Source organism: Trachurus japonicus, chromosome 23 (genome assembly GCF_045865225.1).
Source record: "Trachurus japonicus isolate A0001 chromosome 23, Traja_1.0".
Classification (NCBI taxonomy): Eukaryota; Metazoa; Chordata; class Actinopteri; order Carangiformes; family Carangidae; genus Trachurus; species Trachurus japonicus.
Window position 1 is genome coordinate 20,238,425 of NC_140929.1, and position 25,025 is coordinate 20,263,449.

Here is a 25,025-nt window from a genome sequence, read left to right on the forward strand (position 1 = left end):
TCTCCGTCATTCTTGAACTCCACTAAATGGAAAACACTTCTTTAGCTTGAGTGCCCCAGAAGAAGCAGCCACAACATACAACAAATGTTCATGTTCCTTCTCATGATAAAATAACACTGATTTATTCTGCAGCATGCAGATCATTCCAAGGCTGAGTGGACTGCATTAATCACCATGGCCTCAGAGATGGTAGGACATTAAAGTTTTTATTATCGTATCAGACCAAAAGCACTCAAAACTCACACTCTCCTTTGGGTGGTTAATACCGATTAGGAGTTCAATGTTACATCATTTTATGTAGTTCTTCCATTTCTTTATCATTTAGCTGGGAGGTTGTGGTACTGTATGAATTGGAGACTTTGTTGTGTTGGAAGTTTGAGTCAAATCGAGCATTAATTGAAGGTGAACCACTCAGAGCTTAGTGCTTCACATCTGAGCCTTCAACTATCAAACCAATACAGTGTAATGCTTTTCTAAACAAGTAACAGTCAATCTGATGAGACAGGAACAGATAGTTCTGTTGGACTTTACACTTGATGTTGTCATTGATTTGTCTAGATGTTGTTGCACTGTGGATGGTGGTTAACACCTAATGGACAATATTCCTGCTGGTTGTGTGCAGATAGAATGGTTTGGTGTTCGGTGCTAAAAAATATCCTGCAATTGAGATGTGTTAATTTTAGACCTGCTGATTTAATTGATGTAATTGGGTGCTTGAGAGCAGCATCACAGGCTGTGTGGTTCTGTCTGTAGTCAGTAGATACAGAATCAGATCAGCTCCCAGTTTGGAGAAGAAAGACGGGAAGAGTGATGCCAAACACGACCTGGCTAAGGAACACACCTGGCTGAGGTCGAAGACAAGTAGAAATGTATTTCTGCACTGATACCTGCAGAAAACACAAAGCCGAGTTGAAAACTAGAACATTTCCTCACAGAAAGTTTGAGAGGGCCACAGGGGGGGTGCTGCCCAGGGTGCCATCTCTGTCAACATGGGAATCAAACCCACAACCTTAAGATCAAGATTTTAGCTTCTTCCTTCAGGTTCCATTTTCAGACTTCCACCAATCAAAACCAACAGATATAAATAAACAAATAAATAAACAGATATCATAAATCTTTTATTCCAACTGCTCTGTCTCCTCAGCTCTAAGAGGAAGAGGTAGATTATTGCACAGCACACTTTCATTTTACAGAGCACTTTAGCCTGGTCCTGCAGCAGCACAGTGTGATTCATTTTTTTATTAATTATTGCTTTTTAGACTGTTAACATCTGTGATTATGTCCATTGTTTACATCAGTGTTTTTATCTGTATTATTGTCATCTGTGTCTTGTGTTTGTTGGTTGTTTCTCCTGCAAATGAATTGCCCCATTGGGGACAAATACAGTTGTTGAGCTGATCAGACTGACACGTGTCTAGTGTGTTTGCATGTGTGTGTGGTTGTGTGGTTGTGTTTCACAGAGACTTGATATAGATGTAAGCTATAGGAGATAGGTGTCAGCAGTAGATTAACTACAGAGATACCAGAGGAGTCCCTGATTAATGAATTGGTCTCTGTGACTCTGGTCTGAGGTTGTCAGGGCAGTTGGAGGGGGTTGCCACGACGATAGATGCACCCCAGGCTGAGGCGGCAGAAACGTCCATAAAGAAGGTGATTTTCTGTCTCGGCATTGGTCTCACATTTGGGCTTACTGTGACGAATGGGAAGCTGCTATCAGGAAAAGAAGTGGACCAGAGACTTCTTGAATGTGTTGGTATGTTTTTGGTGTTTCTAGAGTAAATATTTTGCGAGTCAAAAAGAGGGGCCCCTTCTGCTTCGCTCAGAAAATCTTTATATTGGAGTGAATGGGCAGCTGGAGGGACCTGGCTGCACTCAAGGCTCATAGTTTATATTTTTGAGCCCATTGTTGGAGAGAGGACAAGTTTGTTCGCAGCCATTTCATAGCTGTAGAGGTCAGTGCCTCGGAGCGTTACCCCCATGGCACTAATTAAAGCCCTTACATGTCCTCAGACGACAAACATAAATCACACTACTATAGTTTTCTGTCACTGTTACATTTGACAAGCGCTGTGGAAAAAACAGGGCAATAAAAACAGTTTTCAGTTTTATACCTTTTGATATTTTTCTGTTATTTAACATTAATTCCACTACTTTCCTAAGCTGTACATACTTGTCCTGATAAAGTGTCACTGAATGAATCTTCAGAGACCTTGTTTTCCATTTTGAATTGAACCACTTCAAACAGCTGGCTCACAACATGTTAGTTTATCTGACAGTTCATACACGAGCTGACATTAAAACTTCTCCTTTTCTCTCTGTATTTTCCTCTTTACCTTCCTGTTGTCTGTGTGTGTGTGTGTGTGTGTGTGTGTGTGTGTGTGTGTGTGTGTGTGTGTGTGTGTGTGTGTGTGTGTGTGTGTGTGTGTGTGTGTGTGTGTGTGTGATGTGGAGTCACAGAACCACAGTCCCAGAACTTGACAGCCACAGAACCAGAACGTGAACTCCTCCTCACCTGGATTTACCCCAGATGTGTCTTCTCTGCATCTAATTACATTTTCCCACTGACTTTAGTCTTTTAAATTTGACTCATTCTGTCAGAGAAAGACTGTGGAGCTTCTTCTTCTCAGATGGAGACAGAATACTGATCATTTAAACCAACTGATGAGAACAAGTAGCTCTCACTTTGAAGCATATATTCTTGAAGGAAGACATGACATTTGTTTTTATTTCAAAATGCTGACTTTTTATTCAAGCAGTTGCTACCAGGTAGTGTTGCCGAAAAGTTCATTTGCTGATAATGTATAATTGTATTTCATAGTAAACACTGCAACCTCACACTGCAAGATTGTGTGACTGGATTTATGAAGCATGTTACATCACATGAAGCCACCCAGCCCCTCCCTGCCCAGCCCGTCCCCTCACTAGTAAATGCCCAGCTGGTCCCAGAAGTCACATATATGGTTCCTGGTTCCCACTTGCGCGTGTGAACGCACGGTCAGGTTCATGACCAGCCAGCCGCTGGTGTCGGAGTAGCGCGGCCAGACGGGCACGCGCTGCTCCCGGCAGAAGGTGGTCTGGTGGACCCGTGAGGCGGGGTCCCCGGTGTGGGCGAAGGCGCCCCAGTAGCACAGCATCCGATTGGACAGCAGCTTCTCCGACGGCATCAGGGTGAAGTTGGCCACGGTGGCCGAGTCGAAGAGGAAAGGCAGCTCGGCGCCGTGGCAGGCGTGCTGGTAGCAGAACGTCAGACCGGACCAGACGCGGTGGTCCGAGGCCGCGTGGTCGAACACGTACATCCACACCTTGCTGCCCGCCGCTGTGCCGGCACGGGCAGACCGCCTCGATGGACACAGGAAGACGTAGTCTGTCACGATCTGAGGAGCAGAAAGTCACACAAAGTCATTCTTTCTCCATTACAAAATTACAAATAATCGACTATCATTACATCCATTATTATTAATAAAGCAGGCAGAGGAAGAACTAAACTTGAACTAAAGGCTGTGAGCTGTGTGGAAGAGATAATTGATGATATAGTCTGTGATGAAAGGTGATCTTATATTTTGAAACTCCTTGGCTTTCTATTGGTTATTGAAGAATAGCGGATGCTAAGCAGATGCTAATGGGGATCATAATGAACAAAACACCTTGGCCTGACGACCAGTTCATTGTATGGAAGTTTAACCATGAACAGTATTACATTCAGCTTGTTCACGTCCATGAAACCTGGAGAATAAAGCATAAACGAGCAGCTTTGCGAGTTTAAGAACAGCTCAGCCTCGCTCAAGGTTTATGCTTTACAATGTATGTTTCAGTCTGCAGTGGTTCTGTAGAAAAGCAAATGAATGAAAGTGATTAGTGTGACATTCTCCACAGACATGGGCTGGGAGCAGAGCAGCAACAAACTATTGTTCCCTCTCAGCTAAAAGGAAGCAAAAGAAAAAGGAGGTAGACCGTCTTCTTTTGCCTGTTACCTGGAAACCAGTGTGTCTTTTTCAGCAGCACACAACCTGCACCCACACATCTGACACCTGGAGACACACACACACACACACTACACCACACCAATGCATTTGCCTGCTTCAAACAGAGATTTGTGCGTGCTTCTAACACAAGCACACACTGTATTCAAACACTGATCGTAGAAATTATGCATAGTTTAATATTCAACTATCATTCTCCGTTAACAAACTTTTCCTCCTTTTGTTCTCCTCCTTTTCACATCAGCGTTCCCCTCTGAGTCTTCCTCTCGTTCTTAAACCGTACACTTCAGTCTTTTATATCTGAATGTGGTGACGTCAAGAGTCTGAACAGGATAATCAGCTTTTCTGTATCAGAGAGAGTTTGACCTGAGGCAACACATTTTAAGAGAGGAGCTCTAAAGCTCAAACAACATCAAATGATTTTCACCGTGCAATAAATGCCTTAATTTCAGAGATCACTATCAGTACTACAACCATTTGTTGAACACTTTTTTTTTTTTTCTTGCTGGGCACACTTCTTTACCAACGTAATTATCTGACAGTCATCTTGTTTGTGTATAGTGTACCACACATTTCATTTCAAGACCCCTTGAAATGAAAAAAAAACATGTTCCCAGCTTTAATCCTGTATCCACGTTAATTGTTAATTTATCTCTTGACATAAACTAAATTCACGTCAAAGAATTATTGAGTGTTTTTCTACCTAAATTGATTTTTTTCCTCTTCCTCTTCTGTGTGAAATGAGCTCAAACATTGATGACTCATCCTGCACTCGTGGGCAGTCCTAGTTTAGCATCCAGTTAAAATCAATTAAAATATTTACATATGTCTTCAGACTATAAATTCTGCCAGTCACCATAGTAACCTTATTGCTGTTCCTGCTAGCTAGTTTAAGAGTATGGGCCGATGCTGTATTTCCGGTTCCATTATTATCTCATAGCGTGGTGAATGTGCAGGTCACAACTTGTCCACCAGAGCGTTTTGGAGTTGTTGGATTGTGTATTTCACGAGTTTGATGAGGGAAACCAAGAAATCCCATAATGAGCCTCCGTAGCGTAGCTCTGAGCAGCTCACGGCTCTGCTCCACCGTTCTAAAAATAGCTTGTACCGACAATTAAAGGTAACGAACCTACTGCTAAAACTATAGGGATTATGGCAATGGTCCATTTGCCCAAATTTTGAACTATCCCTTTAAAGTATTTGGACACACGGATATTCAATTTTAACAATACTGGGAGATTCAAGTAATATGTGATAAGTAAAACCAAACAGGTGCATTATCAGCAACAGTATTGGGCCCTTTTCAGATCTGATCAAACATGACATATGATCCATATTATATGCTAAACAACACAAGGCACAGCATTAAAGGGACAACGAGGAGTTTTGGAAAAGCGAAGCGTTTTCACACTACATTTATGAGCCTCCGCGCACACCGTAAAATTCTTTTGACCGGCGCAAGACGGACTCATGTTTTCATTCATCAATAATTAAAGTCAGAGGTTCAAAGAGGTTCACATACCGTCGTAGTTCCGACCATAAACAGCGATTCAGCTACATTATTCTCATGACTCGTTGCGAAACTGAAAGTAAAGAAACGCTGGTCGGCTCGACCAGCATTTCCGCCACCACTAATAGTAACAAAATAACGATAGAGACAGAATGATATATTTATCGAAAATAGGCCCATTAACAAGTGTGGGTAGCGGAGATTCATCCACATTAACGTGAGACTATAACCGATTAGAAACTCCTCGTTGTCCCTTTAAGTTACACTGACAAATATACAGTAATAGTTTGAATGGTCTCCTCTATCACATGGCACAGCAGCAGGAAAACATGTGCTACACCTCTGTCATACGTTGCGTCAGCAGCTGCACCTTGTTAGAGCTTCACAGCAGGTTGGTGCTATCGGCCCCAGCTCCATCTTCACTGTGCTCACACCAACCAGCCAGTGGGAGGAGCTAGCATAGAAACAATCATTTTCATTTCATTTCATGATTTTCTAGTCAATTATATTATTATTATTATTGGACAACACTAACATGCTAGAGATTTCACTAGCATGTGAAACAACAACTCTTTTCCCCTGCAAGACCCTAGTGTCATTCTGTCAGATGAACTTTTTGTGAAAAACTGCAGAATGTCCTTTTCACACGTCCTGGCTAGCACTGCATCGCCATGGATACTGATGTGGGGATGGGGGCAATAAACACACTCAAGGTGCTGTTCGGAACTAATCATGTTTGGGTTTTTTTTCAGAAAATATGATCTTCTAATATTAGCACATTAGAAGAGACAGGAAATCATACATGTTTGAACCGATGAAGTAAATTAAGTAAAAACAGTTGTTTCCTTAACTGAGCTTGACTCTAAAAGACTGTACATTACAAAGTACTAAATGCAGTAATGTATACAGGTAAAATGCCATAAAGACTGTATTTTTTGTATGTTTGTTATTTTATTGAAGAGAGAGAAAAAGAAATGGAAGAAAGGGAAAGAAAGGAAAAGGAAAGAAAGAAGGCACCTCTAGGTGGAGGCTATTCCCAGACTGATCTGTGTGGATGGTGATGGTCCATCCCCTCAGGGTTCAACGTCCATCATATCAGGATCTTCTGGGCTCAGTCTCCAATAGGAGCAGTTGATTTCTTGGCAAGGCTTATGGGGCTTTTCTGTGACCTTATCACTGAATGAGAGCTGGGTGTGGAACAGAGTTGACAGTTCTTCCACATTTTTCTGGCCAGTCTGCGCTCTGTGAGCAGCATATGGCTGCCAAGCGTTGAGCAGACCCTCCAGAGCTCGTTGAAGGCCTTTAATCTCAGCCCGAAGTTTTTTCTCCAGGAGAAGCTGCTGTGACATCCTGGCAGCATTAGCTTTGGTTTCATTTTGAAGCTCCTCGTGAAGTTTTGCAGCCTTCTGCCTGGCAGTGGAGATTTCAGCTTCATACCTCACGGTGACATTTTGGCTTGAAGCCCAGAGCTTCTCCAGTTGTTGTTGAAGAGACAAGTTCTGGTGTTTCTCTGCCTGGAGCTCAGCCATGAAGTCATTCTGGCTCTGAAGGTATTCCACCTGCAGCTCCTCATGTTTCTTTTGGAGGGCTCTCTTCTCCTCTTTGGTGTCGTTTTGCACCTTAATGGTGGTGGCGACTTCAGCTTCATACTTGTTGTTGAGTTCCTGGTATGAAGTTGTTAGTTCTTGCAGCTCTTCATGGAGAGCTGTACTCTTGTTTCTCTCTGCCATGAAGTTCTCTTGGCTCTTTGAGTGTGTCCCTTGCAGCTCTTTGTAGTCTTTTTGAATTGTCATCTTCTCTTCTTTGATCTTGAAGAGTTCAGCTCCATATCTCTGGATAAACTCATGGCCTGAAGCCCACAGATTCTGAAACTGTTCTTGGAGAGCAGCATTCTTTTGTTTCTCTTCTTGGAGCTCACTGTTGATCTTCTCCTGGATGGTCAAATGAGCTGCTTGCAGCTCGTCAAAGTCTTTTTGGATCATTGTCTTTTCTTCTCCATTGTTGTTCTGCAGCTGAGTGGCAGTGGAGATTTCAACTTCACATCTCTCCTGTGGGTCCTGTGGGCATGAAGCTTGCAGATTATCCAGCTGTTGTTGAAGAGCCACGTTTTTTTCTTTCTCTTCTTGGAGCTCAGCGCTGAGCTTCTCTTGGCTGGTCTGATGAGCCACTTGCATCTCTTCTTGGAGAGCGGCATTCTTGTCTTTCTCCTGTTGGAGATCAGCCTTGATCTTCTCCTGGATGGCAAGATGAGCCACTTGCATCTCTTCTTGGAGAGTGGTATTCTTTTCTCTCTCTTCTTGAAGATCAGCATTGAGTTTCTCTTGGATGGGAAGATGAGCCACTTGGAGCTCCTCAAAGTCTTTTTGGATATTTGTCCGGTCTTCATTGTTGTTTTGCAGCTGAGTGGCAGTAGAGGTTTCCGTTTCTTTACTCAGGGTGCCCTCTTGGAAAGAAGCTTTCAGACTCTGCAGCTGTTTTTTGAGATCTGAGTTCTTCTCTCTCTCTTCCTTGAGCTTAGCCTCCAACTTCCTCTCACTAGTTACAGAAGCTGCATACATCATTGCATATTCATTTTGCATATTCGTCCGTTCTTTTTTTTCTTCCTTCTCCTTGTTCATATGAAACTCCTTGAGGGATATCTGCTTTGAAACCTGCTGTTTTGTTTTGTCCAACAGGTCCTTAAGCTTGTAGACCTCCTGCTGAAGCTGATGAACATCTGCTGAGTTCTCTTGCTTTTTTCTTGAGAAGTTTCTTTTATTTTTGGGAGTAAAGTTTGGAGTCTCCATCGTTGTGGCGGTAGAAGTCAGTTGTCTTTTCGGGACAGTACTGAAAATCCACTAAATGTGCTCTAATAAGTGCCTTGCAGCTTGTATCTGGACAGGTGTCTGTATCAGCGATCAGTGTTTGATCAACTGAAGTTGGTCTTATTACAACAGTGGTGATGTCATAATGATGATGCTTCAGAATTGAGATGTTTGAAGTTGCTTCTCTTTATCTAGAACATTCCATTTCCCCATGTATTGTATTATTTGATGATGAAGTGTGATGATGAAAATTGACATGCCCGAAATAAACAAATTGATACGCTGGTGTTTGTTTACTGGTCGCGGGAAAAAAGGCGATTCATTCGGAAAAAGCGTCGCGGAGCCTGCGTGCATGGAGGAGAAGGCTACTGAGTGAGTTGGCTCTAGATAAACTGCTCTTTCCAACCAGTTGTTACACTGTAAAGGTTTCGTACATACGTGCACTTGAACCGCTGTATTATTTAGGGACGGGTCCTCATGTATGCGGAGAAAACAGCTGTTTAATAGGGTCAATCAGCGCCGTTTACTGTCTGTGTCCTGCACTATGCACTAGTTGAGCTAAGTGGGGGAGAGCAGAGACCTCTTTCCTGCAGATACTATACTGAGGGATGTGAAAAGCACAGTGACATGATACATTTTATGTTGCACGAGCACAAAGACTGTGAAATTTTTTCAAAAAAGGACAGATTTAACAAAGAGCATACGGTGTAAAGTTTAGGCAACCATTAGTTTTATTTCAGTCTTTTTTGACCGGTGAGATTACTACAGACATGTCTGGAGTAGGCTACAGTAAAAAATGTAAATTTTTCATCTCTGACTAGTAAGAATACTAACAAAAATCACATTAGAGTAAAATCTACCTTTGAATCATGGGATATCAGGCAAATGAATAAGTAATGTGTAGGCTAACTGTAAAAGTAGATGCTAAAAAAAATGAACCTGAGCAATTTTGCAGCTGTTTTATTATCAGAGATACGTATGTCCAGGTGGAATTTGACCTTTGGAAAACTAATTAGGCTATATTTCACTAATAGCCGGTGTCATAATATTCACTCCATCCAAATACAACTGTTTTTGGCTCATTTTGATTTCACCTAGACCTCTTCATATTTTCCCATTCAAAGAAGACCATACAACCGAAATGAAGTTTGACACCAATATTTTACTCATAAAAAATATGCATAGAAATGTGAAATACCACACAAACCAACAACCAAAATTTGCTGCAACAAGGAGCAGTCAGATGTATGTTTGTGGTAACTATAAGGAAAAGGAAACAAACTTCCTGGGCCTGTTTCAAAGTGAGGAACACAGCTGACGCTCCAGAAGGAAGTCACCCAAAGATAGTAGGCTATAGCTATGGTAAAAAAAGAGTGCACACTTCACCCTAGAAACCTGTTCATCTTTATGTTAACAACCAGGACCTTCACATTGCATTTCAGACTCTTTTTTTTTTCGAGCTGGAATTAAACTTTATAATATAATATTTTTGCTACTCTGTGGCTGCTACGAATGTGAGGAGCTAGTCTACTGTTTGTAATAGGTGGTGTGTTCTCATCAGAATTCAGTGAAGTTGGGTCTCCTCTGGATGATCACTAGTGATGATAATATCATAAAAATGGCATTAATCTAATATGATGTGTGTAGTTTTTATCTGTCAAAGTGCACCAGATTGAAGCCTTTTAATATAAAATTGCCCCAAATTTCTGACGCCACCCCCCCGCGCACCACGACTATGACCTCGGTATTTCAAAAATCCTGGCTACGGCCCTGTCCATTTCCTGTGTGTTTACCTTTAAAATCACACGCCATTCAAATGTAAACACAAGGGCTCAACATTCAAACAGTTTTGAAGTCTGTTACTATCTGTAGCTACTACAGTATATAAATCAGGGGCGTGACATTGAGATCAAGATCTCCTGTATAGAGTACAGAAAAATATTTAACATATCGAAGCATTCATTGCATTTCAGCAACTATATCCATTCAGATACCTGTATGCATAATCCGGCGATGATATAAACAACAATCAGAGAGTACATCTAAATGCTTTCAAATGTGCATTAAAGCAGATATCAGTGGAATGTTTTTGTTAATATAAGTCCTAAATAGTCCTATTTTCCGTCAGCAATCACTTACATGAAGTATTTCAGCCTAAACACGAGTCTCTCCGTCACTCTGCTCTGCTGTAACCCGAGGAGAAAATTTTCCTTGTGGGATACAAGTGTTATCCAATGAGGGGAGAGAACGGCATGAAGGGCTGTGTGTGCAGCCAAGGGATGCGCGTGAATGTGGTGACGTAGCACGAGGACCAATTGATGCCTGACAAGGGCGGGGGCTGCTAACTCATGGTGCGTTCAAGGAAACTCGTACTTTGTGTTTTTCCTTCCTGTGAAGTCATACCAGTTCGATCTGGTACGAGTTCACGGGTCGGAAGTTACGAGTGGCCGTTATAGGGAACTTTCACAGACAACAGGACGGTAAAAACACGAGCTACGGGTTACCTGGAACGCTACCAAGTCGTAGTTGTGACTTGAAGCTGTAACTTACGGTTTCAAAAGCCTGCCTTGAACACAGCATTAGCCGAAACGGCCGTGCCACTGATAAACGCTTTAAGATGTAGGGGAGACCGGGGTTGGTTGTCACACTTTTTACTCATGTACAAATTGCTCATCTTAGAAAAAACTTTGAACAGTAATTCTTACATTAAATGAAAGCTTAAGGTCTTGGCTTGAAACTGGTACCCTTTTTTGTCTTTAGAACATATTGCAACAAGAAGTAATTCACCATGAAAGACACTCTGACACAATGTGACAGTTGTCACGGGGTATGGGGTTGGTTGTCCCTGTGGAGGTTCAATAGGGTTTCAGTGATAAATTAGGATTTTAAAAGAAGATGTGTAACTTTCTTGTTTTTTAAGCTAGACACACCAAATAACTTTTGAAATGAATACCACCTCTATAATAATCACCAGCGCCCCGAAAACGATCAAATTATCAAATCATTATGAATAAGTTACTTCATTTGGCAACAACAAACAGCGTATCAAGAACAGATAGCCTACATGTCCAATATTATAATAAGACTGAGGCAGGTGATCAGTTCTCTGAATTATCTAATGAGAAGTAAAATGGAAGAATTTGCATGACAACCAACCCCCAGAGCAGTGAGACAACCATCCCCAACTGACCATTTAACAAACATGTTAAGCTAACTACCACATAGCTTTAGCTTACTGGCTAAAAGATGACTACAACAAAAACTACCACTTTTGTTTTGTTAATGAGTGTTTTATTGTGAAATGACTAGTAACGTACAGTATATGCTGTTATTACAAAAATAACACAAACATGAAAAATTACTCTGACCCATAAAAATGATAAAATATGTCCTCACCTCAATGTTTAGTGTGCATTCAACAAAATGACTATTGCAAAATGAACAGGAAGTCAGGGCTCAAATTTAATATCAACATCATGTCACAGCGCCCTGTAGTGTGGCTGTAATAAGCACTGTGACAACCAACCCGTGAGACAACCAACCCCGGTCCCAGGGAGACAATAGCAGACAATATCATTACCACATAAACTGCAGACCATTAAAGTGAATTTGTGGTAATGAACCATACAGGATCAGACCCAATTGCAGCAGCCATGTGTTTTAATCTGATCTTTGACCCTTTGCTGTATGTCAACACTTCTCTGCACTGTAAAATAAAATATTTAAAAGTAGCTACATTGATCTCCTTTTAATTTCCCAATCTATAAACAGTGCATGGTGAACGCAATATTAAAAGTGCAGGTGAACGTTTAGTATCACTGTAAAAATGTGACACTTTTAGCTGGATCAAGTCAGTGGCTTCATTTCTGGACTCTTTTCATTTTGACGGATGACTTTCACTGTCTCATTTGATTTTTTTTTTTTTTAATTTTTAACATGGATACTGTCACAGTTCAGATGAGCTGTTTTAATGTGTTTTTGCTTTCATTTCAGAAATGAGATAGATGGACAGAGGGATGGATGGATGCATGTACATAACGGCTTTGGCTCTAGCTGTCGCTGGTGTGCAGGAATAGAAATCAGGTAATCTGCTGTTGGCTGTGAGATAATGAACCGGTCTCATCCAGAAGCTCTTCAGTAGTTCTACATCAATTCAACTAGCCAAGCAAAAGAAGCTCTGATGATCATTTTCATGTACTAAGCTTTAATTGTAAAAAAAAAAAAAACCTTCATAGAGACGACTCCTAGACCCATAGTCTGCTCATATCACTGATGAATGTGTTCAGTAGGGAAGAAGTGGATGATCTACACATGATACACACAAAAAATGTAAACACACTGCACAAACCTACTGCTCTCCACATCAGCCCCCACCATGATGAACTGGTTGACATTTGTGCTGACCCCTGTGGTCCTCTGGAGAGGTGCCATTTCTGAAGAGATGTGGGAGGTGTGTGTGTGTGTGTGTGTGTGTAAGGGGAACCTACAGTTGTGACTCCACTATCTCTCCACTGCACCGTGAACTGTGACTACTAAATATGTCCGGGAGTGTCACCTTCTGACCTCTTGTTTCTCCCAGAGGCTTCTACCTTACACTTTGCATTGGAAATGGTGGGAGGCTTCTTTCTTCTACTTCTATCTTATAATGAGTCATTCCACCTCTGCATTTTCACACTGATCAAAACACAAAAAACCTGACAAATGCACATGAAACTGCAAAGGATAGTGTTACCGGTAGTAGCTGCTACTCAGTCATGAGAAAAGAGAAGTAGGGTTAGGGTTAGCAGTGATGGTGCTTACCAATAAACATTGCTGTAGATACACCAGGGTTAGCCAAAAAGGCCAATTTTCATCTATAGTCCCTAGGCAGATGTTACAATGTCATCCTCAAACAGAATAATACTATATATAGGCTATTATATAATATATTTTGCCTTAATAGCTTAGGTACCTGATTTTAGTTAGTTTCCAGCTTTAGCCTAAGCTAACCGACGTTAGCTAGCTGATGTCATGAGCAGTAAGAAAGACAGTGTAGTTTTTGTAGTGACATGTTGAGACATCAGTAGGGCTACAATATATTGAATGTTAACAGTCATCTGTGGTGGTTTAGTCTTTTACAGTTTTAATTTTAACTCCTACAATAGACAGCAGCTTTGTTTTGACAAGTTTCACCTGATTTTTAAGTTGGTCACTTTATGGCACTGTAAGACCCTGTCTGAAGACCAGAGGCTGTCTTTACACTGCATGGTTCAAGTGGCCCGATTCCAATTTTTTCCTCTCAAGTGGCACTGATCGGATCTGTAACATCAACGTGTAAACGGGACAAATACGCATGGAATCAGATATTGTCAGATCAGATTCAGGCCCCCTTCATATGTGGAAATAAATCAGATACAAATCGGATATCTGCCAATACGTCTGTAGTCTAACAGACAGATTGGATCTTTCCTGGCAATGCGTGTCGTACGTCGTGCCCACACGTTTCGCTGAAGCTATGTAGCCCGTGATTGACACATGGGGCTGAGCTGGACTACCATGGCCAGCTGTGGCCAGCTGTGGTCACTGTCACAGAAATTATTACACTGCCTCCTTTTCGTGGTGTCTGCGCATCTGTTTTTTTCCTCACTAGTTATTGTTTTCATATAACATTCATTAATGTGCGGATCGAGGGTAAGCGAGGGAGTGTTAAATAGAGAGAAAAAACAGATTTCACTATTATTACTACTATATCTTATTGCTGATAGAACATGTAAATAGGCAGTCCAAAAAATCGGATATAGGCAACAAATCAGAATTGGGCATCAAGGCCTGTAGTGTAAAAACAGCCAGAGTCACTTTATCACTTTGAGTTTGTTCATACTGGGTAATGATCAATGAATGGGTCATTAGACCATGGAACTGTATATTACAATCAGATGCCTAATTATCAGGAACACCTTGCTAAACCAATGCAGTCTTATACAACATGCCTGTGACAAAACCCTCTTTACTCTTTATGACTTTATGCTTGAGGAGGCTGCAGTGTGTGCTGCTTTGGAATACAATATAGGAAGAGGTGTTAGTAATATTCATTCTGCCCTCATTAATACAATGCCATATGCTTCCAAATCACCCAGCCAGTGTTTCCTCCTCTGCCAGCCCTCTCTGTCTTGTACTTCGTCTCTGATTCCTCAGCAGACCTCTCCTGTCACTGTAGATGTTCATGAGAGACGAGTCGATTCTTAGCAGGAGCAGACAGGCTGCATTTCAAACAGACAAACTCCCTGACTCCAGGTGGTCCACATGTTTCACCCATACAAATCATGCTGGAGGGGGAAAATGTGCTCTACCATGGCCAGAATGTAGACAAACTGGAACTGTAGCTCCCTCTGTAGGCCAGTGAAGGGAGGTGTTTTTAAAGATGAGGGGCAGCAATGAAGTGGAAACTGGAAAGTACTAAAGTCCAATGAAGAGTGGCGATGATTCTGGACACAGACAATGACTCTCATGCTTGAGTGTAGCCTAAACACATGCACACTGAGTCTTTTCTCAACTAACTGACCCCAGCAGCCAAAGAAAACAATTGTTTACAATTCCCATCAGACCCATTAGACATGGAGAGGCTGGAGAGCGACCAGACAGCTGAGTCCTCATCACAACCCGAGCTCCAGCTGGGCGCCGCAATGATCCATGCATGACCACCACTCAGTGGGTAGTTACTGGGTGTGTCAGAGTGTTCACTTTTCAGTCCGTGAGCATGAGATAAGTACGGAGCAAAACTAATCTCTTCATATGAAGGTCATTTTTTTTATTTTCTTTGCTTTTCATCACACAGGCTACTTCACTATTTCTGAGCACAGACAGCTGCTTTTATTCTGGAGGGATGTTCTGCACATCCAGCACTAACAGCCACCACACAGGCCAGCTGGTGATGAGGAGATCAGACAGTAGCCGTGTCAATTAGGTTATTAATTACATACAATTTACCTCACTGATCAAAAGTAGCTTGCATCGGTAATTTTCACTTCTATTGATTTTTTTTTTTTTTGGCCTACAGGAACTGAAGAGGTGGAAACTCCAGCAGCATGAAGTGGTTCTGTAAGCTTTTAGTCAATATTATATGAAGAAATCTGAAGAAAGGTGTGTAGTAAGATGTGCTTTTGATAGTTGTGAATAAAAAACACTTTGCAAGGTATATGAACCACAATTTTGACATTTCTGTTGCAATACTGCCAAAGTTGGCCAACATGACTGAGTCTGCAGCTGTGCTCTGTGGCATTTGTGCTGACCCCCGCCGCTCCTCTGGAGAAGTGCCCTTTTTAAAGAGATGCACGAGGTGTGTGCGTGTGTGTGTGGGCTCCGCGCTCCGGTCGTGACTCTACCGTCTCCCCACTGCGCTGTGAACTGTGACTGAATACTAAATATGTCTGGGAGTGTCACCTCCTGCCCCCTGTAGCTCAGCGACACCGCTGCCTTACACTTTGCATTGAAAAGAGAAAACTGCAGGAGGCTTCACTCCTGAGCCCATACACACTGATGGTGGAAACTCAGAGTGTTCTGGGGTGTAACTGGTTCACGAGGGCGAGGGGCTGGGTCTCTACAGCAAAGACTGTTAATACAGACGGACGGAGCTTCCATGACATCACCAAAAGGTTTCTCAGCTCAAAGTTCCACTGTCACCATCCTGCACCAAGACCTCCATACATACCAGCCTGTAGCATCTACATACTCAACTGCCTGTCACTTAAAGCAGCCCTGCCCTCAATTATGGCATACTTAAAGGGGACATATTATGGAAATATCACTTTTTGAAGGCTCTTTAACATATATTTGGGTGTTTGTCTTCCGGCCCCCAAAATGTGAAAAAACAAAAAACATCTGTAATGTGCAGACTCATTTGCATTTAAAGGGACAGACACTGAAACCAGCCGTTCTGAACAGGGCTGTTTTGAGAGGATGAAAAGAGCTGTGATGTTTGATCTTGGGGTATTTTGACCAAAGCATGTCACAGACATGTCTTTAAGACACCTGGGGTAACTATTTTAATTTGTGGAAAAAGGGGCAGAATATGTCTCCTTTAAAAACGTTATGAAGATATGAATAATTCACAATCTACAGTGATGATAAAGGAAATTAAATGTAGAGACCAAAACCATTTTTTACTGTGTTATATTTCTGCTGTAAAGACATTTTACCCAATAATGATAATAATCCCCATAGAACTGCAGTGTTGAGTTAAGTACATTTGGTATCTCATCTTTCAGCCTCAGAGGCTTCTACATTGTCTAAAGATGTGCTACTGGCTCTGTGGGATGCTCTGATCTCAATTTGCAAACTAAAGCAAACAGCGTTAGTGTCTGGTGTTTAATTTTATATTGATCAGAGATGTTATAGACCAGTGGTCCTCAACAGTATGGACTCAATAGTCTGTCAGTCCATTCATCAGGCTGTTTCAGTTATTAGGTTCTGTCACTGTGTGGACCACATGTACACATTAAAACATTCACTTGTGGGTATTTGAATGTTTTTATTATAGTACATGTGGTATATGAGTATCTGTACTGTGAATTAAGAGATGGAGCTGTGTAGCAGCAGCAGCTGTGAGGAAGGTGAGCTGAGCTCCTCTTACCTGAGCGAGCATGTCCCTGCGATCAGCGTCCCTGTACAGAGGCAGGTACTTGTGCAGGACTCTCAGAGCATGTTGTTTGAAGATGGCTGTAATGTACACAGTGCACTCCACTGCTGAGACGGGCTTACTGAAGACACCATAGACAAAGATCACCCCCTCTTCTGAGGTTGTGCCTGCAGGACAGGAAACAAACATGAAGAGCTGTGTGTTGGCTGTTAGTCCTCATGTTGCTCATTCACCCAACTGTTCTGTTGTCTGAATGTCTCTAAGTTTAAAAAAGTTTACGGCTGTGTGAGATTTTACATCAGCTTGCATCTCATCATTAAGGTCCTTAGTTTCAGTGGGCATCGCTGTTTTTTCCTCTTGGCTTTGTTATGATCTTATGAATGTCTGCATCAGGTTGTGTTATAATGGAAACAGCAGAAAGCAAAGAGCTGAGGAGGTGGTTGGTTACAGAGGTGACTCTTGAGGCACAGAGATGCCAGAACTGGTCATTTGTGTAAAATCAGAGGAAGAGAGAGTGGGATGTTTTTTAGTTCATGCTGAGATATTTGGAATGAATGTGTTGATTAATCTGCTTTAGACCAGGCAGCTTGGTGAATCCTAGATGATTTGGTACATTGAAGCAGAGAGTCGTCTTTAAGTGCACGCAGTGACGTGAGACTTTTGAGAACAAAATCTCTGGGACTTGTGACTATATTTGGGTCAATGACGTGACGGTAATTTTTCTGTGTCCATATTAGTCAAATTTAAAAGGGTTAAAATGTGAAAATAAATGTATGATTAACTTGCACAGATTCTTTTTTGGGGACCCAATATAAAATTTCTGCTTTTAATCCATTTTAAGATAATATATTAGAGAATTATGGCAAAAATGTCTAAGTGGTGTAACCATATAAACTTGCGGCAAAAACTTCAACTGCTTAAAAACACTATTCTTTCTATTCTAAATAAGACACCATATCAACTAGCTTGGCATGACCTTATATTCATACTTTTTTGTATTAGATAAAGGTAATAGAATACAATGTTGTAAATACAAAATTTAAATTGGGAATCATGTTACTACAGTTTCAAGTGGTTTAAGAGGCCATTAGTATTGTAAATATGTCATGACAGGACAATAGTTATTTTGCGCTCACTGAGCTGCCTGTACAGTGGTATTGATCTTCTCATCTCAACTCAACAGACAAGAAAAGAAACATCTTGAGAAGTTGGATCATTCCTTCAATACATGAGTTGAAATGATGCTTTCAAGAATAATTTAGCATTTAATCAGCCGTTGAGAAGTGGAGGCTTTAATCAGGCCCTGATTGTTGGCCAGTTTGCTCTGTAGTGGTCTCCATGTCTGTTCTTCACCCAGGCCCAGTGCTCTCCTCTCTCCTCGCATTTACCTACGTATATGATGAGCTCATTATAGCTTCTTTGAATGAAATCTGAATCTGCAAGGAAACTGTAGCTGTCAGAATGAAATGTGAAGGCTTAAATTCACTGAGACTGTCCTGTCCATATATCTTTTGTTCAGACCCTTATCATGGCCCCTAGTTATGTTCTGTATAATGGAAAAATCCCCCATCAGGAAGAGTTTGTTCTGGATGGATCATGAATATGACACATGAGAGAGGTGTTCGATTGCCTGATTGCTGATTGTAACCATGACAACCAAGTTTGTCTAATATTGAGTAAGTTCTTAGTTGATCCAAAATCACATATTTTCCTGCACCTAACCAAATCATGACTGTTGTTATAGCAACCAGGTCGGAGGAGTTGTTGAAAGTACGATGTTTCCCTCTGAAGTGTAGCTGAGTAGAAATATAAAGCAGCAGAAACTAAAAACACTCAAGTATCTCAAAACTGTATCTATGTAAAGTACATTTGACTGAACCAGAGACAGTTTCACAACAGTAGCTACATCATCATGTTCCTCTCTCTGGCTCTTACCCAGCAGCAGCGGCTTCTCTTTCTGCCAGTGGCCCTTCTGGAAGGCAGTGACGGCCTGCTCCTTTATTAATTCCCCATCGATATATGGACCCCAGGTCTCGAACACCTCCAGGAACCTGAACGGGTTCACGATCTTCGAACCTGAGATCAAAACCACATCATCAGCATCCAAACTGCAGTCTGGGTGTTATAACACAGAGCAGACTGTTACATTAAACCTGCTCCTGGGTGGATATTTTGGTTTTTCTTAAGGCAGCAGAGCTGAGACGTAGACGTGTAGTCACCACCAGTCTGTTTTCCTTCCACATTTTTGGGATCAGACAAGGAGCTGATGATGCAATCACTGAGTCAGTGATACTGATCAATAACCCTGTCAGCCCCGTGGATGTATTACAGTCATTCTGTGCTGTGAGGCAGTAAAATCTCTCTAATTGCCCCTTTAGAGGCTCAGCGCTCCTTTGTTTTCATGATTTTGTTTTCCAATATGCCACTGCTCCAGATAAAAATAATGTTTTTCATCATCTCCTGCAGATAAGCACACTACATCGTGCTGTATTATGTAACTGTGTGGGCAGCCTGAAGAGGTGCTCTAAATTTGTGGGAGCGTAGGCTGGTGTTTGTGGCAGCCTACTTGTTTTCATCTGGGCGGTCAGGACGGCCTGCGGCGTGAGAGACAGGAGGCAGACGATGTCGCTCACAGAGCAGTTGGTCTGTTTAGCAAAGTGTTTTCCCAGCTTCAGGGCGTCATGTCTGAGAAAGAGATGCAGAAAAACACAATTTCATGTCAGACTGATGTCTTCTCCCTCGGCATGCTGGGAAATCACTGAGAGGTTTGAATGATTTAGGAGCTTTAAAAATTGAGGTAAAACGTATCTTTCTCATTTGACTCTTGAGGCCATGGGATGTCAGGCAAATGATTTATACATCATATTTTTTTGAGCTCAGCCAGTGATGCTGAGGAATCATCAGTAACCAGTATCGACTCACCTGGTCTTCAGAGGGATGGAGAAGGGCAGGCTCTGCAGGGCAGCTTGTTTGAACAGAGGTTTACTGCTCTGGATCATCAGGTGAAGACTCACTGACTGAGCTCCTGCACTCTCTCCGAATATTGTCACCTGACACAAGAAACAGACACGTCATTAAAACCCTCAGGGGGCGACTTCATATTCTGACAGAAAGAGGAATGAGCTGAAATCTGAGCTAACGTCAGAACCCAGGAATCCTGTCAGCTGTGACTTTTTGTTGCTATTTTGCCAGCAATTTGTCAAACAGAAATGAAATGTGACAGGGACATCATGGTGAGTCCCATTGTTAGAATATCCTTTAGTCTGATTATGTCGTATCATGGCTGTGAGCAAGGTTTTACTAACAAGACATGATGCCTCATCTCCCTCCTGTCTCCTTCACTCATAACAATATATGAACTTTTAAAGGTCTATGTTGTATAACGGTAGGTGTGCATGTGTTCTTTGATGATCTAGGTTCTTTACCTGTGAAAATATCAAAGCCTCAGTCCACAGAGAAATGCACACAGCCTGTATTTAGTAACTTAAAAGAGCTGTTAGGACTTCTGTAACTTTGTGATGTCACAACAAAACAGTCAGTGCTCTCAGCTAGGCCCAAACCCCACCCACGTCGACCCACCATTTAACGCTGCAGTATTTTGCTTCTCTTCGTGTTTATCTGAACTCTACTATACTTATTTGATTGTATAGAAAACAGTCAGCCAATCAAACAAGATGGTCAGGGGCGCCAATGGACCTGTTGTTACTAGGTTCTCCTGAGAGTCGCCCTCTGTCCATTTAATGAGGTTAGTGGGTTGTTTGGGTTCAAGTAAATGATTGAATGTGTGAGCATTTGTCTACTTGCCTTGCTGGGATCACCACCAAACACAGCAATGTTCCTCTGGACCCACAGAAGAGCCGCCTGCTGGTCCAAGATCCCATAATTCCCTGTAGCTGAGGTGTGAGGATCTTTGCCCGAAACAAGGAATCCAAACGCACCTTAAAGTCACACATCAATTCACATGATCAGTGACACATAATTGTCTCCAGCAAGACATTAATTTCCCCCAAGTTTCAAATTACCATTCAGATATCATGGCGTCTATTTTCCGTCTTGCAGGAAAGCAGAGTAATTACCAACACGTTATCCACTCTCACGCACGCTGACACACACACCCACACACGCATTCCACAATAAAGACTTCATTATTTTAACTAAAGTGATTAATGTCTTCCATGACAAGCTTGTTTGTTACAGTCAACCAGGCAACTTCAGTGCTGAAGTTCATCCATAATACGACATAATAACCATGAATATACAGATAAGCTTGTTTCCCTAAATTACTTTTCACTGGAGGAAGCTCATTACCACCAAACTTTCTTACCCAGTCGGTACTCCACGCTCACAATAACAGTCCGGGTGAAGTTGCTGATGAAGCGTCCATCATACAGCGGCTTGGAGGCAGAGCCAGCGATAAAATCCCCTCCGTGAATCCAAACCATGACGGGCAGTGGGCTCCGCAGAGGGGAGCTGAAGTTCACGTCCAGAGGGACAAAGATGTTGAGGTAGAGACAGTCCTCACTGACCTTTTTAGGGGCAAGAGACAAATCAATATCAATATTTTATTCAGTTATTCTAGGTGTATGAGACAAGCTACTACAAATAATCCTCAGTATTTGTGTAAATTTGTAAATAAATCATACTGTAAGCACTGATGCTGTCAGATATTGTTAGTTTGGATGACATAACACTAATGTTGCTTTTTGCCCTTCACTCCACCTTTATTTTTTGTCATAAAGGGGATAGGCAATATTTTTTTCCCAGAGGGCCACTGACTCAGATAAAATAAGTGAAGGGCCACATAAGGGGCTTTATGCACAGCTCCACTACTTCCTGAAATAAGCCAGCTCCTTTATTTCCTGTCTTACATTATTGGACCAATTGATTAATCCAGGTGTGTCTGAGTCGTCACAATGGTCAGGCACACCTGGATAAATCAGTTTGTCCAATAATGTAAGACAGGAAATAAAGGAGCTGGCTTATTTCAGGAAGTAGTGGAGCTGTGAGCTGTGCATAAAGCCTATTGAAAATCAAATTGGAACATTACATACATGACATGTTGCTGAATTAAATTATGTGAATTTGGTAGACATAGTTGCTTTACAATAGGCTATTTGCCAGCCCAGAGGGCCTGGGTCCTTGTTTCAAAAACCAATAACTTTACTATACTGACTTCTTTGCAGCTGTATGTGTTAATCTGGTGTAAAGATTACACAATCCACATAATTGCATATCAACTTTTAAATCAGCCTAAATATCTTCTAAGTTGTCTGCTACGCACCACCGGTCACTGTTGAAACACACTCTGAGTATGACTCAAGGCTGGTTTTACTATTAGGACATGACTGAACCAATGAATGAAGAAAATAATATTCAGACACTGCTGTTTAACAGATACATGATCATATTCATGAATATTACAATATAGTCAAATCCTTTTGCGTTCTGATTTTTTGAGACTGTTTTATATGTATAGATATTGTATACTTGAACAACACAACACAGCACAGACCTGCATCACTGAATAAGGAAAAGTTTAGGCAAATAATTTGAACAAGAAACATAAACTCAACAAACTAATTTTCTGCTGTGGTGTTTAATCCCATCTAAATCTAGACAGCGCCCTCTGTTGGAATTGAGTCACATACTAGTACGAAGTCCGATTGGAGATAATGTGATACATTTCTGTTTTGTTTTTTCATTTGAGGATGTTGTGGGCTGGATTGAGATGGCCCGTGGGCCATAAAATGCCCAAACAGGTCCACTGCCAACATGTCATCTGAGGTTATGGATCATTTTAGAGGCCTGAGGAAAGTTACATGTTTTGTTTGAAGTATTGCTCCAGGAGATATATTTGTTGTTTTAAGAACTGAAAACCATCTCAGTGTAGTTTTCTATCTGCTCCCTCTGGAGCTATAGTAACAACAGGTCAGTCAGCCAATCAGAGGAGAGTCTGCAGACTGGTTGGTTTGTGACATCACAAAGTTACAGAGGTCCTGATGGCTGGTTTTAAAGCTCAGTTTCTGAATACAGGTTGTGTGTATTTCTCTATGGACTGAGGTTTAGATACTTTCTCAGTATTAATCTATAATCAAAGACAATACATCTACATTGATATAAAAAAAAGGAGACCTTTAAAAAAATACAGTAGATATTGTACAGGTTACAGTACTAATTATTGTATCTTTAGGCTAAACATATAGTATAAAGCAGGCTACGTTTAAATCCTGTGTGGTTCCTGCAGGTGCTGGGCAGGAGCATTTAGACCTCTTGAAACGTAATAATAAAAAATAATCCACATTTTGACTTTTGGTGTATTGGAGGAGGCTGGACTCATGTCTGCGTCCCTGTAGTGAGAGACAATAGTGTGCATGTGACAGCAAACCAAAGCGAGAGAGACGCACTATTGGTATGCATCGGGTGATCAGCTTTAATTGGAATGAATAGACGCCACAGTCCAGTTCTTGTAATGCGTCCATGGCTCAGTTCTCTAATATACTGGCGATTCTGTAGCTGTAACCACTAACAACTAGATTTATGTCTCTATAATGTCTTTGACTTTGAGGAAGTTTATATTTCCAAAGTTCTATTCCTCTGTCAGAGCAAGTGTCATATTTAATGTTAGTGAAACTTGTTTTACTGTTAGTGTGAGTCACTCTGTGCCACACCAAAGGTGCAAACCTGTTTCCTAATGTGAAATGTGAAGACAAAAATACAAATAAGTGAGAATTTCCTCACCAGTCGAGGACACTCCTCTGTGATGGGTCCACTGCAGGCCTGCATGCATGCAGCCCTAGGAAAGGAGGCATTATAAACCCCCGGCCAAGGACTGGTGGGTCTGGGGGGCTTCCAGCGGTAGGCCCCAACAGGAGGGTCTGCATACGGTATCCCGTAGAATATATGGCCCTTCTCCACTGTAATCCCCTTGATCTGGCCATCTTTGGTTAACACCACAGGTCCAGGTGTCCCATTTGTATCCCGATTGACTGGCTCGTCCTTGGGTGGCTCGGTGACTGAGCGGAGCTCCGAGCGTCCCAGCTCCTTCAGGGAGTTTATCTCAAAGTCTCCGTTGATGACGAACGGCTCGTCTCTCACCAGCAGCCCAGGGTAGATACTTCTCAGAAAACTGACAAGGTCGATGTCATCATCATTTTTCGTCTCCTCTCCAGAGGCCAGCACTAAACCTAGTGTGCACAGCAGCAGCAAACAGTGCCAGCTCTCCATATTGCCTTAGAACACTTATACTTCCCCAGACCCTGGCGCTCAGATCATGATTTGAGTTGAATTATGTCCCAGCTGAGGTAGAAAAGTTGCAACCCCCACACCACAACCCGCAGTCTGCAGCTCTACAGACAGTGCATTCTTGTGACTCCAATTTAGCTGGTTGCTTATTAAGATTTATCAGACAAAAGCTGCTCTGTCTGATGGCTGAGTGACGTCCAGTAGACCCTGAACTGGACGCTGGAGCAGGACCACTAATAGAGGACAAGTCGTCTTTCCTTTGCTTAATTTAATCACTAAGTCACACACAAAAGGTAAATGAGAGTAAGTCATGCAACAGGCCGTATGAAGGAGTGAAGGGTACAAACCTCATGAGCTCCACAGTTAATTCTGAGGTGTCTGATGTTTACACTTTTTTTTTTCCAATTGTAATTTATTCTAGATGTGGCTGTTGTTTTGCTATAAAACACTGAATATGAACATCCAAGGGACATCCTTTCTTCTACTGAGGTAGCATGCTACTCAGCTTGTCATGAATAGATAAATAGATGAATAGATATCCTTTTAGATTATGAAGGCTAAAAAAGTGTTTTTTAATTTTAAGTTTGCAAAATATTACATATTCTGAAAAGCCACAGCAGCATATTGCCATTTGACTGTTGGTGTGATTACCTGTGGTATTTTTCTATCTCCTGTTTATCTGCAATTTCCTTTTTCTGCTATGAATTTCAAACTTGGATTCATCAGTAAACAGATCCTCTTTCCAGCCCTCTGCTGCTATTTCTTAGCCAACCCCGAGCATTTGGCCTCGCCCCCCCCTCCTGAGAAGTGGCTCCTGCTCCTGGTCCTCTGAGACCGTGACAACACAGCCGTCTTCTGCTAATTGGAGTCTTGCG

The 25,025-nt window shown here is 41.8% G+C and overlaps 1 protein-coding gene across 1 annotated transcript; it reads right to left on the minus strand.

Annotated features, from left to right (window-relative positions):
* Window positions 1-2,776: 2,776 nt before the first annotated feature.
* On the minus strand, window positions 2,777-24,226 carry LOC146962886 (cAMP-regulated D2 protein). Its single transcript, XM_085769709.1, has 8 exons — window positions 23,647-24,226; window positions 21,233-21,434; window positions 20,713-20,846; window positions 19,831-19,958; window positions 19,475-19,593; window positions 18,844-18,984; window positions 16,903-17,075; window positions 2,777-3,374 (listed from the first exon to the last, which is right to left on the minus strand). Exons 1-8 carry the CDS (start codon window positions 24,130-24,132, stop codon window positions 2,922-2,924), a joined length of 1,836 nt encoding a protein of 611 aa, XP_085625835.1. The 5' UTR covers window positions 24,133-24,226; the 3' UTR covers window positions 2,777-2,921.
* Between the last annotated feature and the right edge of the window lie 799 nt (window positions 24,227-25,025).